The sequence below is a fragment of the Dasypus novemcinctus genome, chromosome 3 (assembly GCF_030445035.2).
Source record: "Dasypus novemcinctus isolate mDasNov1 chromosome 3, mDasNov1.1.hap2, whole genome shotgun sequence".
Lineage (NCBI taxonomy): Eukaryota > Metazoa > Chordata > Mammalia > Cingulata > Dasypodidae > Dasypus > Dasypus novemcinctus.
The window spans coordinates 39,820,535-39,843,585 of NC_080675.1; the positions used below are offsets into that span (position 1 = coordinate 39,820,535).

At 48.6% G+C, this 23,051-nt stretch overlaps 1 protein-coding gene across 8 annotated transcripts in view; it reads right to left on the bottom strand.

The window, feature by feature from the left end:
- Window positions 1–13,273: 13,273 nt before the first annotated feature.
- Window positions 13,274–23,051, bottom strand: part of SMOC1 (SPARC related modular calcium binding 1) — a 149,846-nt gene continuing 140,068 nt past the window's right edge. For 2 of the 8 annotated variants that reach the window (XM_071213840.1, XM_058293197.2), the window contains exons 11-13: window positions 20,714–20,958; window positions 15,439–15,492; window positions 13,274–14,891 (exon numbers count right to left, since the gene is read on the bottom strand). In XM_071213840.1, coding sequence (XP_071069941.1) covers window positions 15,458–15,492; window positions 20,714–20,958 — 280 coding nt within the window. In that variant the 3' untranslated portion in view covers window positions 13,274–14,891; window positions 15,439–15,457. Of the gene's footprint in view, window positions 14,895–15,438; window positions 15,493–20,713; window positions 20,959–23,051 lie in introns of all 8 variants that reach the window. The other 6 variants (XM_058293200.2, XM_058293196.2, XM_058293201.2 and 3 more) reach the window with 3 other exon arrangements.

Here is a 23,051-nt window from a genome sequence, read left to right on the forward strand (position 1 = left end):
GATAGGGTCTTCCATGGTAATTAGTGAGGCAGGTGACTGTAGGCAGAAACAGTTTGTGAGCTTAAAGAAGGAGGTAAAGGCTTGAGAAAAGTTAGTAACAGACCCAAGGTCACTCTCCAGGTAAAACAGCAGAGCTGGATTATAAGCTAGATCTACCAGATTCCAAGGTCACTGTTCATTATCTTTATATACATATGTAAGACAGTTATTAATTACTTTCAGAATATTGATGAGGAAACTGAAGATCATAAATAGGATGACTCATCCTGGTTTACCCAGGATTTTCCAGGCTTCAACACTCTAAGTCCCATGTCCCAAGAAATCCCTCAGTCCTGGGCAAACCCCCAAATTTTGCCACAGTATTGTAAAGCTAGTAAGTGGTAGACTGTGAACATGAAACCAGATAAAATGCATCTTCTACCATGTCATGCTGTCATCTTTCACCAACCGTTTCATGGTCCTCTTACTTTCATCCAGCATCACAATTGCTTGAGGTTCTTCACCTGGTGGGGCTATTCAAATTTTCATTTCCACAAAATTTGATTTCTCGGTGTGTTGCTACAGTTTTCCATTGACCAGTGCTTTCAGGTATAAAGTACCCCAATGAAACCCCAAGTTTCAAACATAGTTCTTCTTACTTCCATTGTGTAGCAGCAACCCAATTTCCCCCAAGTCTTCAGGACAATCACTTCCTACCACTAGGTCAGTGATCTTTTCCTCTGCTTGTTGGTTTAGTTATATAAAGAGTCTAAAACAGCTAATGGAGCAAGCTCAGCTTTCTAATTCATCAGAACCAAAGCAATGTTCCCTAATGGATGATTTCTCCCTTAGGCATTAGAACTTCTAAACCTACTGAGCCCAAGTGTGTGTAGCCAGAAAGTAAAAGTTCTTCAAGTGGATTATTAGGCATAATGAGGAGAGGAACCACTTCATTTCCACATCCTTGGTCCCCAGACTATACATTCTGTCCAGAGGCAGACAGCACTTATATATTGGTTGTCAATTTAAAGCATATCCTGCCTTCAGTAGGAAAGCATCCCAACCTCACAAGTTGTTATCTCCTATCTGGCTCTGTAATTGAAACTGCATCAAACCATTACACAATATCAAGCTAGCTATCTTTAAGTAATGGGAAATATGGTAAAACCAGTGATCCCTAGTGAGAGGCAATATTGTGTAAGATACCATGACAATGGAAAAGCCATTCTGAAGTCCATGAATGAAGATGCTAGCAGAAATGCTATATGTGAGAAAGTCAAATCCAGACCCAGAATTTGTCCTTATCCTCCATGAAGACTAACTACTCCTCTATCATGGGAAGGTAATCAACTTGATACCAGGAAACCAACTGATCTTTCTGGAAGATATTGCCATATCATGGGGCTCATCGGTTACCTGTGCTGTCAGGAGATTGTACCCTCATCTGTGGCAATAACCCTTGGAGAGAAGATGGCCATGTTGTTGAGTCCAAGCTCATCCTCTGCCCCTATTGCCATGGCCATTTTATAGATGGATCCATTGAACAAGCATCAGGTGGCCAGAGAAAAATGATGACTAATATTCGCAAGAAGAGCCATCTTGTCCATCTTAATATTGAGAGTTTCCACCACCATGGTTGCTTTCTGGTAAGCATTCATGTGGGGCACAAATATCTTCACACATTGGTCCTCATTCAAGAGGCACATCCACCTTTATCTCCCCCAGATTTACTTGTCAGCAATTTTCTTCCTTTCAAGTCCTCTGTCAGGCAATTATCCAGTATCAACTGCTTATGAATGAGTGTAAATCCATATCTCAGGTCAAAAAGGACAATCCAATTTACTGACTGCAGTTCTACCCACTGGAAGGATTTCCATCCACCACAGACTTTAAGGGTCACTCTGTCCACCTGTGGCTAGTACTGGTGGGTACTTGTGCAGACCCATCCCTGAATTAGGTTTGTGCTTTTTCCTCATTCCATAAGTGGCCACAGGATTCCCTATGAAGCCATAAGTGTGGTTGAAGGAAAGGCAGCAAAGCTTTAAGGACAGTTATTATGGGAGTCTAAGCCACCTGTCTCAGCCACTTACTAGAGCTTTCTAGACTTGATAAGGCTGAGTCCAAATATACCACTTGCATTGGATAATGGAAGGATGCTGTGCACATACATTTTATAGTTTGTAGGGTATGGCATCTAGTTCCACATAAATGACTTAAGTAACACATCATTTGGTTTCATTCCTTCCCCACCAGTATCCTTAAGAGACCAGTGGGATTGAGCATTTAATTTGTGTTGCAACTTGTACTTGGTCCATCTTCCCTGTAGCTTCAGGAAAGGAATGACTCCTTAAAGTTTCCTCAGAGAACTGCTGATTCCCCACATGCATATTCACAACTTTTGATTTATCTTTTTTCCTCATGTATGATCTCTAAGGCCATATGAAGAATTCAAGTAATTCCACAGTTTTTATAATCACTGTTTTGCCCTAGTGACTAAGTGCTAGAGCCACTTGATCTCCCAACACCTTGCCTTCCACTTCATTGCTTGCCAGCTTTAGTGATAATTTGAGTAACAGTAATGCCACCATCTACCATGGGTCTCCTATGTCCTGGGGTCACTTGCAGTATCCACCCTGTATCAGTCAGAATCCCAGTTGGAACAAACACATTCAAATTAGGGTAATCCAAAGGTAAGGACGGGGTGTTGAACATCCAGGGCTAGCAGCAGTGGGGCTGTTACCACACCTAAGTCGCAGGGAAGGAGAGGTTATTGGAACCCAGAAAGGGAGAGAGTCATGAAGATAGGCCTCCTAGTGAGAACAATAGTTTTCAGTTAAAAAACTGTTAACCCAAGGCAACCTCACAGAGAAGAATGAGGGGAATAAATGTCCCATCCTCCCATCGTCTGCTGGACTCCTCATTATCCAGAGAGCACAGAAGCACCATTGGTGCAGTTCACATATGTCAGCCTCCCATGCAGAGCAAACAGCAGGTAGAAAATTTGGATGAAGACTGACTCTAGGTAGGCAAGCGGACTTCTGGCACATAGGGAGTCATTGCCATGATTCCATGAGATAACAGACTTAGCAAAGTGCTTGACACATAGTAAGCACTTTAGCGAAAACACTGAGAGACCCACAGAGAAGAGTAAGCTGTTCAAGGAGACACAGCTAGTTCATAGGAAAGGTGGGGAGGGCATGCCCAAGGTCGGTGCTCTCTCCCCTTCCATGCCAGGCCCTGCTGTACCACATAGCTTTGCTACTGATATTAGGTTGTCCCATCACCCTTAGTTTCTCCTCCAGAAGTTATCTCCCATCATACAGTCCCTGACTGCACCTTTCTGCAATGGGCATGCATCTCATTATGACATCTATACTTTATTACACTGCCTCAGCAGGAATATTTCATTATATCTCCTCCCAGAACAATGTAAAGTGTGCACATCTCACTGTTCAGATACTGATGAAATGCACTACTTGGTGCTCCAATAGGCACTCCTTCTACTTTTAATGGACTCTTACATTCATATACGTCATCCCTCTTGATAGATGCACCAAATTAAGTGCCATTAAGAATACTAAAGCAAAGATTGTGAGAAGTGGATTCTAATTCTGGCTCTTTGTACTGGGTACTGTGCTGAGTGCTTTACCCTCTTCTCATTGAACCACTCTAGTCACCCTATGAGACAGGTGAAGAAACTGAGGTTCAGACAAGAGAGGTGATTTGCCTCAAGTCACACAACTACTTCTTAGTATCACCAGAATGTGTACTCAGATTCATCTGCACTAGAAGCCAAACTCTGAACAGTGATTCTTAAGTTGTGGTCTCCAGACCAGCAACATCAGCATTGCCTGTGAATTGATTAGAAAAGCAAATTATCCAGTTCACCCCAGACCACCTGAATAAGAAACTTTGGGGATGGGGTCTAGCAATCTATGTTTCAATATGCCCTCAAAGTGAATCTGATGCACAACACTCAAATGCAAGCTCCATTGTTCCAAACCATTATGCTTACTGTCTCTTTCTCTCTCAAATCATAGATGTATAATTACATGCTCAAACATGCAGATAATAATACTGATCTTTAAACACAGCCCCAGTGCTTTTCTATTTGTATATCCAACTTTCTTTAAAAATACTAATTGCATGATTTTTCCCAAGTAAGCATCTCAATGTAGCTCATATATCCTACCCTCATCCAGGTTTGCATGGTATCCTAAGGCCCAAGCTAGTATTTCTCAACAAGTAGAAGAAGGAGACATGAAAATTAACTACCATAATATGGCAGGGATGTATGCTAGGACAGACCCATGGACAGGCTATTCTGAACCTGAGACAGCATGTAATGGACAATGAAGTTGGGGGTTCTTTCTAAAAGGAAGTAATACTCGGGTAGAGTTTTAAGGGTTAGCCAGAAGAAAAATTGTTATTGTAGCTTGGTTGTTTCAATTTTTAAAAAACAAAAAGAGAAGAGTGAGTGTAGCTCAGTGGTTGAGGATGTGTGTCATGTGTATGAGGTCCCGTGTTCAATCCCTGGTACCTCCTAAAAAAATAAAAATAAAGAAACTATAAAAATGGGAGCAGGTGTAGTTCAGTGGTTGAGTGCCTATTTCTCTTGTGTGAGGTCCCAGGTTCAATCCCCAGTACCTCCTAAAAAATAAAAGAAAAAAAAGAAAACCTGTTCACCAACTCAAAGATTTTAGTTGACATCTCCCCAGGGATAAATTAAGAAACAACCCTGAAATTGAGACTCAAATTTTTCCCACCTTCTTTTTGAAAGCTCAGGGCTGTGGCCGAGGTAAGGATACAGTGGTTTGGGGCATCCAGAAAGAAGCATGTGAGACTCAGACTGACTGGGTGAGTGATGTTTGAGCCAAGTTTTGAAGGACCAGGTAGACTAGCTAGGCAGAGAAGACATACGGCATGCACACATTCCAGGCAGTTTAGCGAAGCTGCATGGGCAAGCACTTAAGGGCAGAGGTGCTTGTGTGTGGGAACCTGGGTTCAAGTCCTGGCTCTGCCAGGAGCAGTGGAGTGATTTTGGCTGTGTTACCACAGGTCTGTAAGTCTTATATTTTTTCACTCGATTTAATAATTAAGATAATTGCATCTACTCTAGAGTTTGTGTGGCTAAAATACTTAACTGACATAATGTATCTATCACTCTGCCTAGTAGATTGGTGGTTGTGTATGTTGTTGTTGCTGTTCCAGGCAAAGATATGAACTATTAACACATTGAACAGCAGTGGCACAGAGGGGTGTGATGTATATGGCACAAGGAGTGCCTTGAACATGGAAGTAGCAGGGTTAATGACAAAGAGCATTGCAGCATGTTAAAACTGCAACAGTGAGATGTGCACATTTGACAGGAAAGCACGCATGGGAGCAAGACCAGGACTTGATCAAGAAGAGATTTGCATACTAAGGCAATTGTACTTATTTCGAAAACTAGTGTACTTATTTCGGAAACCACTGAGAGCCTTGAATCAGGACAGCAACTTTTTTTAAAATTAATTAATTTATTTTTAATGTTACCTTAAAAAAATATGAGGTCCCCATATACCCCCCACCCCCCTCGCCCCACTCCTCCCATAACCACAACCTCCTCCATCATCATGGGACATTCATTGCACTTGGTGACTATATCTCTGAGCACTACTGTACCACATGGTCAATGGTCCACATTAGAGTTTACACTCCCCCCAAGTCCACCCAGTGGGCCATGGGAGGACATACAATGTCCAGTAACTGTCCCTGCAGTACCACCCAGGATGTCTCCAAGTCCTGAAAATGCCCCCACATCACATCTCTTCTTCCCATTCCCACCCTCAGCAGCTACCATGGCCACTTTCTCCATCTCAGTGTTACGTTTACTTCCACTGCTAATCACATTAGTTCCAGAATAAAGTATCAGTAAGTACACCCTAACCCATACTCTATTCCTCCATTCTGTGGACCCTGGGATGGCTATGTCCACTCCACCCCTCTATTGACAGGATGCCTCAACTCTACTTGGATGATGGATGCAATTCTCCTGCTTTCAGTGGTAGGCACTCTTGGCTCCCTGGTGTGGTGGTTGACCTTCTTCACCTCCCTGTTAGCTGGCTGGGGTAAGTCAATAAACCAGAGGGTAGGAGTTGCAAGTCTGTTGAGGCTCGGGGTCTGGCTATCACATGGACAGTCCAGAGATTCAGGTCCCCCAAGTATACACTAAACCCCAGTGCCAACCACAGGTCCGGTAAAAGTGACAGGAGAGGCTTGTGAACAAAGATCACACCTGAGTCCAACTCCATCACACTCAGGAACACAAACTCCAAAGTAGGGCCAACTGACATGGCACTGAAGTCCATCTGCCATGACCATAGAAACTGTGGGTCTCTGTAGCCCTCAGAAGAACCCATACCTGGGGCTGTATCTACTTTAGCTGTCTCTGGGACTCTGCTGAGGTGTGCATAAGGGTGACCCCTCTGATGACCTCCCAGCTCTTTTTTGGAAATTCATGGCCATATAAACTCATTTGCAGGAAAGCAACTTGATCTGACTTGCCTTTAAGTCAGCTCAGTCTGAGCAAGCCGTAGTGTGAAGGGTGGTTGAGACAGGGAATGGAGACAGAGGCCAGTGACAAAATTACTGTAGGAGTCTTTTTTTAAAAAGATTTATTTATTTATTTATTCATTCATTCATTCATTTATTCATTCATTTATTTATTTATTTATTTATTTATTTATTTATTTATTTATTTATTTATTTATTTATTTCTCTCCCCTTCCCCCCGACCCTGGTTGTCTGTTCTCTGTGTCTATTTGCTGCATCTTCTTTGTCTGCTTCTGTTGTTGTCAGCGGCACAGAAATCTGTATTTTCTTTTGCTGCGTCATCTTGTTGTGTCAGCTCTCCGTGTGGGCGGCGCCATTCTTAGGCAGGCTGCACTTTCTTTGGCGCTGGGTGGCTCTCTCCTTACGGGGTGCACTCCTTGCACGTGGGGCTCCCCTACGCGGGGGACACCCCTGCATGGCATGGCACTCCTTGTGCGCATCAGCACTGCGCACGGTCAGTTGAAAACCACAGACCCCTTACTAAGCCCACACTCTACTGCGTATTATTTAATAAATATATCACATCCACACCAACACATCCCCACAAGAATAATGTTGTTTTGAATGTCAATTCAAGCTCACAGAACTCTGGTTAAGAATCCCTGGACCAGGGGAACGGTGTCAGTAGCAGTGGGTTGGAGAGGACGGCATGAGTAGCTGATGAGGGAGAACTTACAGGATATGGTGACCAGCTGGATGGATCAAGAGGGAAGGACATTAGGAAGAGGAGGCAGGGAGGACTCCTGCACTTCCAGGCCTGGGAGAGGGGCTGGTTGGTGGGCTCCATCACTGACAACAGATGGGTGGAGGTCTGGGCTCAGCTCTGGGAGTACATGGGGCTTGTGGGCCATCAGGGTGGAAATGTCCAGGAGCCTGAACTCAACAGAGACCTGAGCTGAGATTGGGACAGCCTCAAGAACAGATTTCAAGAGCAGTCATGAGTTGTCTGTGTCTATTCTGAACTGACATATTCCACATACTTCCCTGCAAACCTTTAAATATGAAAACCTTGAATACCAACCAACAACTTATCAGAGGCGCCTCTGTCTATTTCTGTTTCAGTTTTTTTTTTCAGTTTGAGGTACCTCATTCCTTTCGACCCCTTTTCCTCTCTTGCCTTTCATTCCTCTCCTCCCCTCCCCACCCTTGGCCCATATATTTTCCTCTCTCCCCAGCCTGTTAGGACTTTTCTTCACCAAACACTGCCCTTCTTCAGGGCTCCCTCTGCCCATCCCATTACTACTTCTTACTTTTCTTTTCCCTTTCCTCTACCTCCCCTCCTTCCCTCTTGCATCTTCCATCTGTATTTTCTTTCCTCTCTAAAGCATATGCATTGCCTCATTTTTCCCTTCTTAAGCTGCTCACCCCAGCCTATGGAATGGGGACCCCTCAAAGGAGGCCTTCTCACACCTGTTCTACTTCCTCAAGGTGTAATTCCTGGAGTCTCCCTATCTGCAACTGGCTCCTCTTCACCTGCTGCTCAGCAGTCTTCCTCACTTTCTCCCACTGACTCCCCAAAATCTTCCCCAAGAATGTTGCAATGCTTCCCTCAGCCCCTCCTGCACCACGCCAGTGGTCCTGCTCTGCTTTTCAGGCTTTGTAGGGTCCTTGGAGATTCTCCACCAGGCCCATTTCACACCTGGTCAAATATTTTAAGGGGCTCTATATAATCAAGGGACCCATAACAAATATTCTGGTATCAGCTCAGCCCAGCCCAGCTCCTACCTGGATCTCAAGAGTGACCCTTCAGAAAGCAGTGATCTAACTCTAAGCCGGGGAGGAGGTATGTCTGTAGGAAAGATGGGAGGACTAAAAAGATTGGTGTTTCCATTTGCAGCCACATGTCACATCTCCAGAAATACTCCCCATGAAAGGGACCATCTTCTTCCACTGGGCCATAATTGCAAGGGATTAAATAGTAATGGAAATGGGCATTTAGAAGATTTGTTTACACAGCATGGAGGCCCGTGTGAAGAGTGGAAATGAGCGGGTCCCCAGATGTCCCTGGGTTGATAGGAGTCTGGGGCCACCAAGGACAGAGTCAGAGTCATCTAGGACTCTGGGTTTGGTGATGGTGGGAGCCTGGAGGGTCCTCGGCCTGGGGTTGGAGCTGCTGGGTCTGTGTGCTCAGGACACAGGGGGCCTCTGAATCTGTACAGCCTCAGGAGAAACGCTGTGAGGAAGTGCTGGGCACTGCCATGGATCCAAGGCAGGCTAACCTGAGAAAGACTCAAGCTCCCAGAGGGGAGAAGTAGAGTAATGGGCCAGAGAATGTTAAACAAAGAGAGAGATGCTTCTTCTACAGTGGTGTACTTCCTCCTCTATAATAAGGTAAGGGAATTCTCCCTGGGATCAATTTCCCCTGAATCTATCACTAAACCCACCATAACAAAATTTTGAGGGAGACTGTTCCTATTTCCCCAGAATTGGTGACAAAACTGAGAAAAAAGAAATGCTAAGAACCCATATTCTACAGTTCTACCAAGCAATTATTGGGGCCAGCATCTTCTCCAAGGAATACTAACATGATACTGAACTAGTTCTGCAACTAGCAACCCCAACCTAATGAGGAAAAGAAGGTTGGAGATGAGAGAGCAATGAGAGCCCCAAGAATCACCGACTCCTTCCTCCCCTCCTCCTTGAAACCAAATAAGTGGGGAAGCTCTGAGAGAATTGCTTCCAGGAATTTAGGTTGGCTGCAAGTCTGGCATTTCGTTTCTCAGTTAGACATTGGCTGAGCAGCAGGTCTGTTGATCTTCCTCCTCTACCTACTGAAGCAAGAAAGAAGGGAACAGGAGAGAGATGGCGGCTCCAAGAGAGGAGGTAGCTGAGCATCAACCCACACTCCCACCATTTGGTGTTGCAAGGATGTATGAGGCTCCCGTGGGTGAAAGGACACCCAGAAGGGAGCCAGGCAGAAGCTATATTTCAGGTACAAAATGTAAGACATAACCCTTAGAACAAAGCAGCCACGGAGTGTATTGGTGCAGAGAGGTGTGGAAGAGGTCAGATCAGAGCTGGACTTCCCCATGTCAAGGCCCTGTGCAGGGAAGATTTTAGTCAAGTTAGAGACTAAAGTTTTGTCATTGGATGGAACTGAGCTTGTAAATAACTGAAGAGCCCAGGAAGTTATGGGAACTGCCAGAGTTGTCACTAAGGGATCCAGTATGCAGGAAGGAAAATTTGACAGAGCACAGCTGGAAAGAATAATTGCAGGGCAAACAGAAATTTCACATCTATACCCTATGGCAGTGAGATTCCTCAATCCGCTATTTTCATCCAGCATTACCTGGGCCTTCCTTTCCCTCTCCAAGCTCTTCAGCACTGGAGAGATGGCAGAATTGCTGCATGTTCCCAGTTATCAAGATGTAGCTTCTGTAGAGGGACTGGGAATTCACAGGAGGCAGGCAAATTCTCCATCCACTTTACTGAGGAGGGAGAAGGATAGCTATCACAAATGTGATACCCCTGCCTGAAATAGTAGTGAAGAAATGGACCATATAAACTGTGAAAAACAAGTCTCTTGGTTCTTAGACAATGTAAAAATTGCAAATTTTTTTATCGAGACAGAAAAGAAAGCACAAAGATCATCATCTATGTTGGGAGAGTCACCAGAGTTGTTCACCAAGTATTTCTACTCCTCCTTTGGGCACTTCCCATCTGCCTTCAAGTTAGGTGGGGCCATGTGATTTGCTTTATTTCTCTCCCCCGCCCCCCCTTCCCCGGTTGTCTGCTCTCTCTGTCCATTTGTTGTGTGTTCTTCTGTGACAACTTCTATTCTTATCAGCAGCACCAGGGATCCATGTCTCTTTTTGTTGTGTCATCTTGTTGTTGTGTCAGCTCTCCGTGTGTGTGGCGCCATTTTTGGGCAGGCTGCACTTTCTTTTGCACTGGGCGGCTCTCCTTACAGGGTGCACTCCTTGCGCGTGGGGCTCCCCTATGCAGGGGACACCCGTGTGGCAGGGCACTCCTTGCGTGCATCAGCACTGCGCATGGGCCAGCGCCACATGGGTCAAGGAGGCCCAGGGTTTGAACCATGTGGTAGATGGAGGCCCTATCCATTGGGCCAAGTCCATTTCCCTGTGATTTGCTTTAGACATTGAAATGTGAGCAAAATGATTTACATCACTTCCAGATAGAAGCTTTAAGAAGCTTAAAGGTGGTGCAATTCATCACATTGTCTTTTTCCAGCCTCCACAACCATGAAAGAAGGAGATTCTCTCAGCCTGGGTGCTGGGTGAGGACAATGTAGAGAAGCACCCTCAGCTGACCTATGATGGCTATGTCAACTGGAGTGAGAAAAACACTTTGTGTTTTAAGCCACTGAGGTTTTGGGGGCGGGAGGTGTGTGCTGCTACATCTTATCCTGGTCTCTCCCGATTCATATGAGTACTTGTCATTCGTGCAGAGACCAAATGCAAGTATCCAGTTTTCCCCTCCACTGCCAAGCGTGTTCATCTCCCTGGTCACCCTGGAATTTGAGACACATCTGGTCTGGGGGGGCACGTATATGATTGTGGGCCATTAGCGAGACTCAAATCTTTGGTTAGGAATTTACCAGGCATGGAGTGCATCTTGTTAGAGGGAGGAAGTGCAGTTCAGAGAGGGGAAGAGTGCCGATGACAGGTGCTGGCTGGGGTGACATAGAAGAGCATAAGGAATTGGCCAGAGTGCACTGCCCAGATTTCACATGACAAGCAAAACCTGTGTCACATACCCAGCACAGGCATTTAGTAGGTGGGCACAGAACCAAGGGCATGGGACTTACATCACTTCAGAAGGTCAGACAAAGCCCGAGAGATGAGGGCCTGATTCAGTGTGACTGCTTGGAAAAGGGCATGTTTCAATGGTCCCCCCTGTACAATGGAAAAAAGCCAAGTGCCACAGACCAGAAGACCCAGAATGCCGGGGAAGGCCCTTGTGGGTCATGCAGGAACTTGGGAGTAAGTGGCCTGACGGCCAGCCTCGTTATCTTGTTGGCTTTTCCTACAGGAGGGCAGGCATGCCAGCTTCCCATCCCACTTAGATCCTCTTGGACCCCAGGGGAGAATACTGTCACCTGCAGGTGACATCACGGGGATCCTGAAAAGATGCCTGACCCAACAGCAGTCATCCCTAGTCCGCCACCTGCAAGTGTCCCCAACCCCCTCGCCCCACAAGGCCCAAGCATGGCTCAGGAGTCTTTTGACAAAGGAAGAAGCAGGATAGGCCTATCCTCTGCTTTTCCTTGACTCTTGGTCCTGCTGTGCTTTGAGAAAGTAGAGGAAGGCAGAATGGGGCTGCGGGCTGGTCCTGAAGTCACGTGCGTACTCAGGCCTGCCCCCTTCCCACACCAGGCGAGCCTCTCTGCTGGAAACCAGGTTAATCCCAAGTCTCACAGTGAGGTCCTGCAGGGCATGTGCCATCCTTCATTCCTCTTCCCCAAATCCCTGAAGCCTGTGCTATGTCTCTGCGAACTAACAGCTTTTAATAAGACCCCAAACTGCTTTGAGAAAAATGCATGCAGCTAAATGCAACTACCTGGGGTCTGAACTGGACAGGTGGGTGGAAGTGGCTTATCTAGCCCCTCAAGGAAGTCAGAACCAGGAGTGGGCAGAGCTCTGGACCTGAAGCCAGAAACCCTGAGGCTGCCTCCGGTCTCTGTCCTCTCAGCTAGGTGATGCCCGGCAAGTCACTTAAGTCCTGGGTCTGAGCCCACACTTGTGAAATGGGGATAATGACACCCGTCGCGCTGGGTTGTGGTAAGTATTAAATAAGACAGGACTAGTAGATGCCCTGGGCACAGCAGCTGGTGCCTGGTAAGTATGCAGAGAACTGACTGTTTTCTCCTCCCACACTGGTGGCTGGGTGGTAGTGGGGGCATTGCAGAAGGATGAGCACTGGAAAAGGAGAGATTGGGGGTCCCACATTCCAGGTCTCAGACTCATTGTCCAGGAAGACTTAACTGGAGAAAGAGAATAGAGGAGAATTTTCCAAGGGGAATTATCTTCCATTGACCTGCAAAGGACAGGAGGACTGAGTGTGCCAGAAGGAACTGGAAGTGTGGGTGGTTGAGTGAGGCCATTTCCAGAGATGGCTTGTGTGGAAAGAGGGGGCAACTGGCAAAGATGCCGGTGAACACTGGAGAAAGTCCAGAACCCCCATCTGCTGCCACTCTCCACAAGACAGTCCTCCAGCTCTGCAAACAAGACCAGAAGCCTCTACCCAAATAGGTACCCCACAAAACTGGGGGCCAGGCTGCAGGAACCCCACTGGGGGTATAATCCCTGCCTCTGGCTGCCCCCCAGCCCAGGGTCCTGTAATCTGCATTATGGCCTATACTCCCACATCTACCAGCCTGTAGCCATGTAATGAGCTTCCCTCCAGCCATGTCCTGCCCCCAATCCTGCCAGCAACATTCCCTACATCCCAGTGATGGTTTGGTGGGAAGATCTAGGGGAGGGGATCCCATCCCATGGGGCAGCCGTATGGGAGGAGGCAGGAGGGAGATTCATTGAGTGCACAGACAGCTTAGAAGGGGCCTGGGATCAGCCAGTGTCCTTCCAGCAAAGTGCAGTGCCACCTCACGGCCACCTCTTTCCGGGCACATCATTAACAGAAACACACGCTTCCTAGGATCAGAGTGGGGACACCCCGGGCAGACGAGATGGCCATGCCTTCTATCAGCAGAAGCCAACCTGAAAAAAGAGACAACAGCCACCGAGGTTTACCCATTTTTATTTTTTATAAAACAAGCTACAAATGGTGTCCCTCCCTTACAGAGAAAATCCTCAAATCACAGCCTACACACATGTGAGAAAGGCATTACCGGGGAAGATGCTGAACTTCTATTAAGGAAGCCTTCTCCGAGTACACAGGCTGACTCGAGATCCAGAAACGGGGCCAAGGTCCTGGCAAACCCCTTGTCTCCCAGGTAAGACCTATCCTGCTTTAGGGAGGTTGGAAGCACAGGCCCAGTGTCCTCAAGGATTGCTCTCGGGAACCTGGCCTCCTCTCACATTCCGTCCCACATTCCGGCCTCGTCCCACATTATCCATCCCCTCCATGCACCCACCCTTGGCAGACTGTCTATCCCACTTCGGTCTGGAAGGTGCCATAAGCACTGGCCTGGTCAGGGCCCTGCTCAGGGGTAGTGCCTCAGTGGGGAGGGTCTTCTTGGGACTGGACAGTGGGGCCCCAGCTAGAGAAGGTCCTTACTGTCCTGGGGAAAGTCCTAGAAGTTTCTCTGAGGTGACTGGTGGGCCCGTCCCGACATGGTAAGGTGGAAAGGGAGCCCTCACCCATTAGCCGGGTCCATCTGCTTTCCTGTGGGCACTGCACACACCAGTCCGGCTTTCGGAGCTCCTCTATAGCATAACTAATTCTTCAGCATCTACTAAATACAAGGCCCCACTGGGTGTCTTTTTCATCTTTACCTCCCCTCTCATGCCTTTACCCAGAGTAGATGTTGAACATGGATGAAAATGTTTAAATTGACTTGATGTAAATTCTTGGAGGATGTTTTGCTCAGTGGGTTCACTGAGGTACTGGTATCCCATGGCTTCTGGGCATCTGGGAGTTTGGGTAGCAGGAGCACATGGGGTATGGGAGAACTCGTGCCTGTGCTAGTCCCTCATATGAGCTGGAACCCACTCCCCTCTGGGGGCAACTCCCACCAGTCTCCAACCCAGCCTCCCTTGGAGAAGGCCAAAGGCCAAGGGACTTGCCAGCTGGCACAGCTAATGGTGTGGAGCAGGACCCTCCTCCCACCAGAAAGAACCAATGGCCTCTACAATGTCATTGCAGGGCTCACATCTACATGCACCGAACAATCAGCTTCCAAGCAAAATACAGATGGGCTGGCGAGCTAGTCCTGGGTTCTGGAAAGCTGGACCATGTATCCAGAACCCACCACCCACAGCAGGGAGAGGGATAGGAAGAAACAAACAGCAATGCCAAGGCCTGTACAGAAGAACTATACAATTTACATATATAATTATATACAGTATATAAATCTCTTTCTTCTCAGTCCCAACAATGCCCCCCCCCAAAAAAAACCTAAAAGTTGTCAGTAGCAGATCCAAAAACTCAGAATAAGAGAGAATAGACCGTCTTTCTTCCCTTTCCTTTTCCCACTGTGGTATTAGATATTGGCATTTAAAAATGAAACCCAAAACACGCAAATGAGAGTTATTAAAAGTGCAAACATGGTGGGCACCACTTATGTTACATGAGATGTGGCTGGGCCACGGGCAATGTCAGAAGTTAGGTTTCTGATGATCCTTTCTCCCTGGACTCTCCACCTGCCCTTTGGTTTTCTGTTCCTTAGACGAGGCGTCCTACTGAGATGGGGAGGGAGTGAAGAAAAAAGGGAAAAGTATAAGTAAGAAGTTAGATTTGGGTTTATGAGAAATCAAACCACGCACACTGATTTCCCCCAAAGAGCAGCCTTTTCCACCTGCTGTTAGGTATGTGGCTGGGTGGGGAACAAGTGGTCTAGGATTGCAAATAAGCCCATGTTTTCCCAGTCCATCCTTTTGCCACTGTGAGGCCTCACAATGGGAACTGAAATAAATTTGGCATTCCAGAGAACTAGGCTTTGCCCAGAAGGCACAGGATGGGGAGTGAGCACTCTACACAAATCAAACTTCTCCTAGATGCCAGCCTTTCAACCTGGGGCTAGAGCACAGATGGAAGGGGCTTGTTCACAGAAGGGGACAGCAGGGTCCTCTGAGCACTAACCCAATCTTTCTCTTATATCCTCAGCAAAGAGTGGGAATGGGAGCCTAGGTAACTTGGTCAATCCTTCTACCCAGCTGTGCTACCAAAGTTGCATTAGGGGCTCCATGCAGGAAAGAGGGGAGCCCCAGAGAGAAGGTAACTTACTGAATGGGTCTGTGCCTGCTCATTTTCCCTGGGAGTAGGTGACAAGCCTACCACCTGCAACAAATAGGAACAAAAGACACTTGAGCAGTCTTGACCCAGAGAACTGATAGAGCTTCTTCTATACCTGGGTCCCTGCCCCTCTGATCCCCAGAACAAAGAGAGGACTTGGGAGAGGGCCATGAGTTGTGTGGCCCTGCTTCTTGTTCCTTGGGTGTATATGGCTCTGTGTTGCCTGAGTGAACCCATGCTGGCCAACACCTTTAAACAAAATCCCTATTCTATAAGGCCAGATGCCTGCTGGGCTCCTCTCTGGCATCGCCTCAGCTATTAACTGAGAAGCGCTTTGGTCCTGATGGATGCTTGCAGAGACTTCTTGGGACTTTTTTGGGACCTGGCTGAAGAATGTCAGGGCTGGAGGGAATCTAATCAATCACCTGGGCCAGCCCCTTCACTTTACAAATCCTGAAACAGAGGCCCAGGGCAGTTGAGTGACTTACACAAAGTCCAAGGCTTGCTCTGCTAACACCTACCCTTCCTCATAGGGTGCCATGCACCTCTGGAGCTGGCCGTGTCTGTCCCTGTAGTGGAAATAGGAGCTGGGAGGCAAGCCCTCCATGTGGCACTTGGAGGCTGTGTGACTGTGTGCACACCGCTTAGGCCCTCTGGGCCCTGCTGCAGAATGGGAATTAAGACAAAGATTGCACTGCTTCTGCTCTGCCTCCTTCACAGGATGGCCTGGGGGATGGACTGAGTTCATGGAGATGGAGAAAGGGCTGTGAGGAATATACAGGGCTGCAGGAATCCAAGCCCATCCAGTGGTCTTGTGAACGCACAGCTCAAAGTCCCTCCCAGTTAGGCCAACCTTCCTTCAAACCTGAGAGACAGAATATGATGGGCAGAAGGTAGGGGAAGGGTAGATACTGGTTAGATATCCAATTTCACAGCTGCGGAAACAAAACTCGGAAAGATAGTGTGACAGGTCGAGGCCCAGGCAGCTGGGAGGTGGCAGAGCCAGGTTACCTGGCTCCAAACCCCATCTTTCTGCTGTTCCACCTGCAGCCGCTTCTCTCGCTGGTGGGCAGAAATGTGTACACGTGTAAAGAGGAGGCCTGCCGCAGTGCCGACCACCAGGCCGAGACTTAGGAAACACAATGCACAGCCAGCAGTAACCACTCTCATTTTAAAAGGCTACTGTGCTAATTCCTTTACCTGCTTCATATCATTTAATCCTCATAGCAACTTGTATCCTTTAGTTAAGGAGTTTTCTTTTTTTTTCCTTTTCTTTTTTTTAAAAGATTTATTTCTCTCCCCTCCCCCCCCCCCCCCCACCCCGGTTGTCTGTTCTCTGTCTATTTGCTGCGTCTTCTTTGTCTGCTTCTGTTGTTGTCAGCGGCATGGGAATCTGTGTTTCTTTTTGTTGCGTCATCTTGTTGTGTCAGCTCTCCGTGTGTGTGGTGCCATTCCTGGGCAGGCTGCGCTTTCTTTCGCGCTGGGCGGCTCTCCTTACAGGGCTCACTCCTTGCACGTGGGGCTCGCCTACACGGGGACACCCCTGCGTGGCAGGGCACTCCTTGCGCTCATCAGCACTGCGCATGGGCCAGCTCCACACGGGTCAAGGAGGCCCGGGGTTTGAACCGCGGACCTCCCATGTGGTAGACGGATGCCCTAACCACTGGGCCAAGTCTGCCACCCTAAGGGGTTATTTTCATTTCACGATGATGAATGGAGGTTTGGGGGTATTAAGTACTTGGCTAGGATCACACAGCTATGTGAAGCAGGTTATCTACCTCCACAAACCAGGTTCTTAGTCACCTGGGAGAGCAGGTGTGAGAAAAAGCCTCAACCCAGGGCAGGCAGCATGCTCGGGGAATGTAAAGGAAGAGACGGCATTTCTGAAAAAATGGGGGACTCAGTCCCCACTCTGCCTGCCTCACAGGGTGGTGGCCAGGACCCTGATGAGGGTGCTGTATGAACTTCCTTCACTTAGGAGAAGCCCCACCCGTCAGAATGCCTGGCCTTTTCAGCCCTGCAGAGAATTCAGCACCTCAGCAAGAAGTCCAGTTGGTAAAAACAGCCGTGTTCATGCAGCATTTCCTAAATAGTCTCTCCAAACCCAAAGCGATACTCACCCCTCAGCGCCACACCTTACCCCACCCTTCCCTGCCCCGCACCCAGCATGCAAGCCCCTCTTGTCCCACCAGAGGGCGCCACATACCCGATGACTACCCCCTGGTTTCATTCGCTGGAGCTGCTACACACCTGCTACCCCATGGCTCTCCAGCCAGCCGCTCCCCAGAGCAGAGGGGCCCAGGGAGGCCGATGTCATGTTTCCAACCTGGAGGTACGTTCCTATATTACTACTAATTTATTTTGTGCGTTTACTATACACCAACCTGGAATATAGGTTCTGCTGAGTTCCTCACAGGTATTATCGCGCTAAATCTTCACCACACCTATAAGGAGGCTACTATCATGCCCACTTGGCAGATAAGGAAACTGAGGCTTAGAGAGTTTCGGCAACTTGTCAAAGATCATGGAGCTAGTAAGTGGCCATCCTGGGACTGACTTGGGAGGAAGGTCTGGAAGCCTCCCAGAGCTGTGGGCACCTGAGGCCACCAGACTTAGCCTTCCCTGGGCCCCTGGGTACTGCATAGACCAGAACTCCCAACTGGGAAGGGGCCCGGGCAGGATGGGTGCAGGCCTCTGTGATTCTCTCCCCTCTCGGCCCGGAAGTGCTCCTAGGGAGGGCTGGTGTCTACAGGACGCAGGATGGTCTCTTCCCGATTTGGACCCTCTGCCGGTGCTCTGCTAAATGAAGGCAGATTCCATGTGTCTCAAAGCATGATGTCACCACAAAGGGCAGCCGCTTCACTTGGTTGTTCATTTGCAAGGATTTAAAGAACTGCCACTAGGTGACATGTACTGTGCCAGCAGTTAGGAGTCAAAAAGACACAGTCCCCGGCCCCAAGGGGGAATCAAAGAGAACATGGCAATACAGTGCGATGCATGCCACTGACAGAGGTGCTATGCATATGAAGAAAAATAGTAATATTGAACTTCTGGTGAGGTCTTTCAATGTCTCAGGCACTGGGGTAAATTCTTGACCTTCACTGTCCCGTTTTATCAACACAACAGCCCGGAAAGGTAGTGCTATTGTGATTCCTATTTTTCAGATGAAGAAACTCAAACACAGAATGGCTGAGTCATTTGTACATGGTGAAAAAGCTAGTCGGAGGCAGAGCCAGGGCTTGAGGTAACACATTGCACTGCATCTTGGAGACCTGAAATCTACAGGATCACAGAGAGGCATCCTCCTGGGACCTCAGCCACGGTGCCCAGGGTGAAGAGGTGCTTCACTCAGGGGCACATGCCAGCTGGCATCAGAAGCAGGGCCAGCGCCCAGCTATGGAGGGGGCCAGACCCTCCGCCTGGGTTCCTTGTGGCAGCCCAGCCACCCTCCGTCCTACACTGACAACCAAGTGTGAGAACACGGAAGAGCCCCTCCGTGGTCTCGTGCCAAACTCTCTCCCTAGGCAATCCCCGCCCCTTCCAAAGCTTCCATTTCAAATAAGCCAGCATCTTCAGCTGCACTACAGACCCGCTTATCCTTTGAACACATCCAACTGAACATGTCCAAACTACACTCTTCACCTCCCCTACCCCCTACCCCCACTCGGCCCGTCCATCCATGTCACCCATCTCAGGGAAGGCACCTGCCCTCCAGGTGCCCAAACCAACCTTCATCCCTATAGCTGCTCAATCCCCAAGGCCTGTCAGCCTGCTCGCTAAGGGTCTCTTGACTATCCCACTTCTCTTTATCCACCACTGCCCTTCTCACACTTAGGCCACTATCATGTTTTGCCTGAACTACACCACAGCCTCCTTTTTAATGACCCTGCTTTGGCCACTTCCAACCCATTCTCCAAACTGCAGCCAGAATCACATCTTAAGGAGAACTGATCCTATCACTTGAAAGGGGTTAAAATGGGAAACATTATGTTATGTTTATGTTACCACAATAGACATTTTAAGAACAATTATAACAACCAGATCATATCATTTCTCTGATTGAATCCCTTCACAGCTCTGCATGTATAGTCTCCTCTTTCACATGGATCAAAAGGCTCTCCAACCTCATCTTGCCTCCTGCCCCTCCCTTCTGCCACCTTCAAATATGCATATTGGCCACACTAACGTCTTTCACTTCCTATAAACCTGCCTTCCCTCTTCCAGATCCTCACACCTAATTTGCCTCTTCCCTCCCCTGGCCTCTCTGTTTAGTCAACTCCAACTCATTTCTCAGGTGTTGGAAAACATTTTCTGTTAAGGACTAGATAGTAAATATTTTAGGCTTTATGGGCCATAGGCAGTTTCTGTTGTATAGTCGTCTTTTAAAATTACAACCTTTAAAAATGCAAAAACCATTCTTAGGTCATGCAAGAATGCAAGTCATGGACTAGATAGGGTTTACAGGCTATGGTTTGCTGACCATGGTTTAGACATTGCTTCCTGCATGAAATTTTCCAAGACGATCTGCCCCCTTAGCTGATTTAGGGGCCCCTACATATGTTCCTACAGTACTCTGTACTGGCTCTACTGTGATAGAGATTATTATATAGTCACCAAAATCCTTGCTTTCCTTCTCTTTCTGGCTCCCAGGCTTCCTTACCATTGGGAGTGGTCTAGTGACAGGGTTCCAGCCCAGTGAATATGAGAAGTAATGTGCGCCACTTCCAGGACTGGTCCGTAACACTCCCCAGGTGTACTTCTTCAAGCTTTACCCCTTCTGGGTATGGAAATCACCCCCGGGGTATCCTTGAAAGCCACAGGATGAAGATGACAGAGCCACTGTCAGCCTAGATCCCAGAGTGACTGCATGGAGCAATCTCCAGTCCTGCTCTCCCTCTCCATCCCCCTTCACACCTACACAATGACCCAGAACTCTGCCGAACCATTACGTGAGTAAAACACAAAGGGTCCAATGTGTTGGGCCATTCCATATGTGGGTCTGCTTGTTACTGCAAACTGTCCTGTCCTAACCACTACACTCTCATAGCACTTATCACAATGTGTGTAATACTTATTTAATATCTGTCTCCTCAGCAGACTGCATAAGGAGAGGGAATGGACCCTTCAATTCTACAACTGTATCAGGCACCTGCCATGAAGCAAGTAGTTGCTTAATAAATGCATAACTGGTATCTAATTTTTTGGGAGAGCACTCAGTCCCCGTGCCGGGGTGTGAAAGATCAGGAGCACCAGGGAGAGCACTCACCTTCCTTGCTAACACCCAGGCAGCCCTTCAGCTCGGGCAGTGAGATGACCTTGTCCTTGTTCAGGTCACAGTAGTCGGTGAAACGCCGGGCGCATTTCTTGGGCTTGGCTTTCTTCTTCACGTAGCGCTTGAAGGGCTTCATCTCTCGCTTGTTAATGTCACTGCTGCTGTTGCTGTCGAGCTGGCTGAAGTACCAGTGTACGACCCGCTCCTCTAGGGTGTGGCTGGGGTCTGGCTCTGAGAACCTGCCACACACGGACACCCCCACCCCAGAGAACACCACTCAGGATCTTTCAGGCACCATCAACCCCACCAGATTCTCTCCCAAATAGTCCAACACCAGGGCCCTCATGCTGGACTCCTCTGAGCCAAAGAACCACCTCCCTCTACCAACCTGTTCAGCCTGAAGCAGAATCACTCTCTCTACCTGAGCCTCAAGATTGGACGATCCATTTCTCGAAGTTCCCAAAGTGGGTCACCCTTTATTACATGCACATGCCTCAGCCTCAACCGCTAACCCAGAATGTTCTTGGGTAGGAAGGGTGCTCAAGACATATTGGCTGGATTTAATTCAGCAGAGGAAACCACAACCGGAATCTAAATTGTCGTTCTCCTGCAGTTCACTGCCAGACAAGCTTCTCTTCATATAAGAGCATGTACATTCATGAATGAGCATGACTACGGGAAAGGGGGCACCAAGCACCCACCACACACCCAGCACCAGGTCAGGCTCTGAGATGGTGTCCAAAGCAAGAGGTGGAGCCCCTGGTCTCAAGCTGCTCGCTGTCTCCATGAAGCAGAGCCAAAGCATGTGAAAACAGGCAGTGACAACGGGATGTGATTTGTGACGTGCCCATGGTCTGTCACTATCAGGTACCAAGCCAGCAGGGGTTGAGAGGAGGAGGCAACTGGGATGGACCCAGGAAGAAGTCAAGACCTACTGAGGATGAGCCTTCCAAACTAGAGGCTTTGAGTCAGGAGGTTGGATGTCAGCCAGCAACCCCCAGTGATGCTGAGAAACACACGACCCCGAGTCCAGATGCAGTCACGACCAAGTCAACGCAGCCCCGCGGATGGAGTGACTATTTGCCAAAGTCTACCCCCACATTGTTTACTTATTTAGACCCCACCTTTTCCCAAGGAGGATTCAGGGTGACAACTAATATTTAAACATTTTAAAGACAATGATGGGTCCATGCCAGCTGGGGCAACTGGGGTCTCCTTGACCAGAAGGACAGAACACACGAGTCATGTGGCTCCTGCCCCCAGGACTTGGCACTGGATGAACATGGTCCAGATTCTTGTGCTAAAGTTCCTGGGCAGCAAGGAAATGAGGTTGAGGTGGGAGTGCCATACATTCAAATGCTTAGACAGCAGGGCACAGGGACCACCAGGGTCAGAAGTGGGGCAGGACGGACTCCCTGTCACACAGAGGTCCCAGACCCAGAGCCTGCCAGCACATTCTGAAGCCATACCTGGTAAGAAAAATATTCCAGGCACTTGGCAGTGCCACCCTCTCCTCTGGAATTTGCTGAGTTTTCCAGCAGGGAGGGGACCACCTCTGTCCCTCTCTCTCAAAGAAAGAAAACAACCTCCTTTCCCAAGCCCAGGTGACCCCAAAATTTAGGGGAAAAAGAAGTTTCATTACAAAAAAAGGCCAAGCATTCCAGCTGTACGCCCATTCCCAATTATCTGGATTTTTGCCTCTGGCAGGTCCCCCACCACATCCTGCACTGATTCCCAAGGAACACAATGAGGGCTCGGCCAGCAGGACTTCATCCTAGCAGGCCCAGCCCAGGGAGTACCTGAGGAAAGGTGTGAAGGAGTGATTGTGGGCTGCTACCTGCCACTGGCCTCAGCGGGATCTGTTTAGCCGGTCATGGAAATCGGGCTTGGGAGGTCTCAGAAAGAAGTGTGCTGTTATTCAGTGTGGCATATTGTTGCATTTGCCTGCAGCCTGCCCTTCACGACCTGGCCCTGCAGGTGGGCAGGCAAAAATATTCTCTTCCAGCATGCCCGTGGCGCCGCAAGGGGAGCGGCCAGCCTCTCTGAGCGCCTGCCTACCTGTGCCTCCCCCTAAGGCAGGGAGGAGACAGGCTGTGGAGTCCCTAGGAAGGCATCTCCTGCCCCCCCCCCCTGCCCAAAGCTTCCTAGGGCAGCTGGGGAGGGGGGGCAGGGGCCTTCCTGCTCTCCCCTCCAGCCAGGGGACCATGAAAGCCCCAAAGCGAAAGCAGCTCTTCCTTTAACCTTTAGGCTCACATAGCGTAATGTCTACCTAGAGCCTGGAATAATAAAGCCTCAGTGGCTGAGCCGGGAAGGGATGAGGTCATCCTGCCCA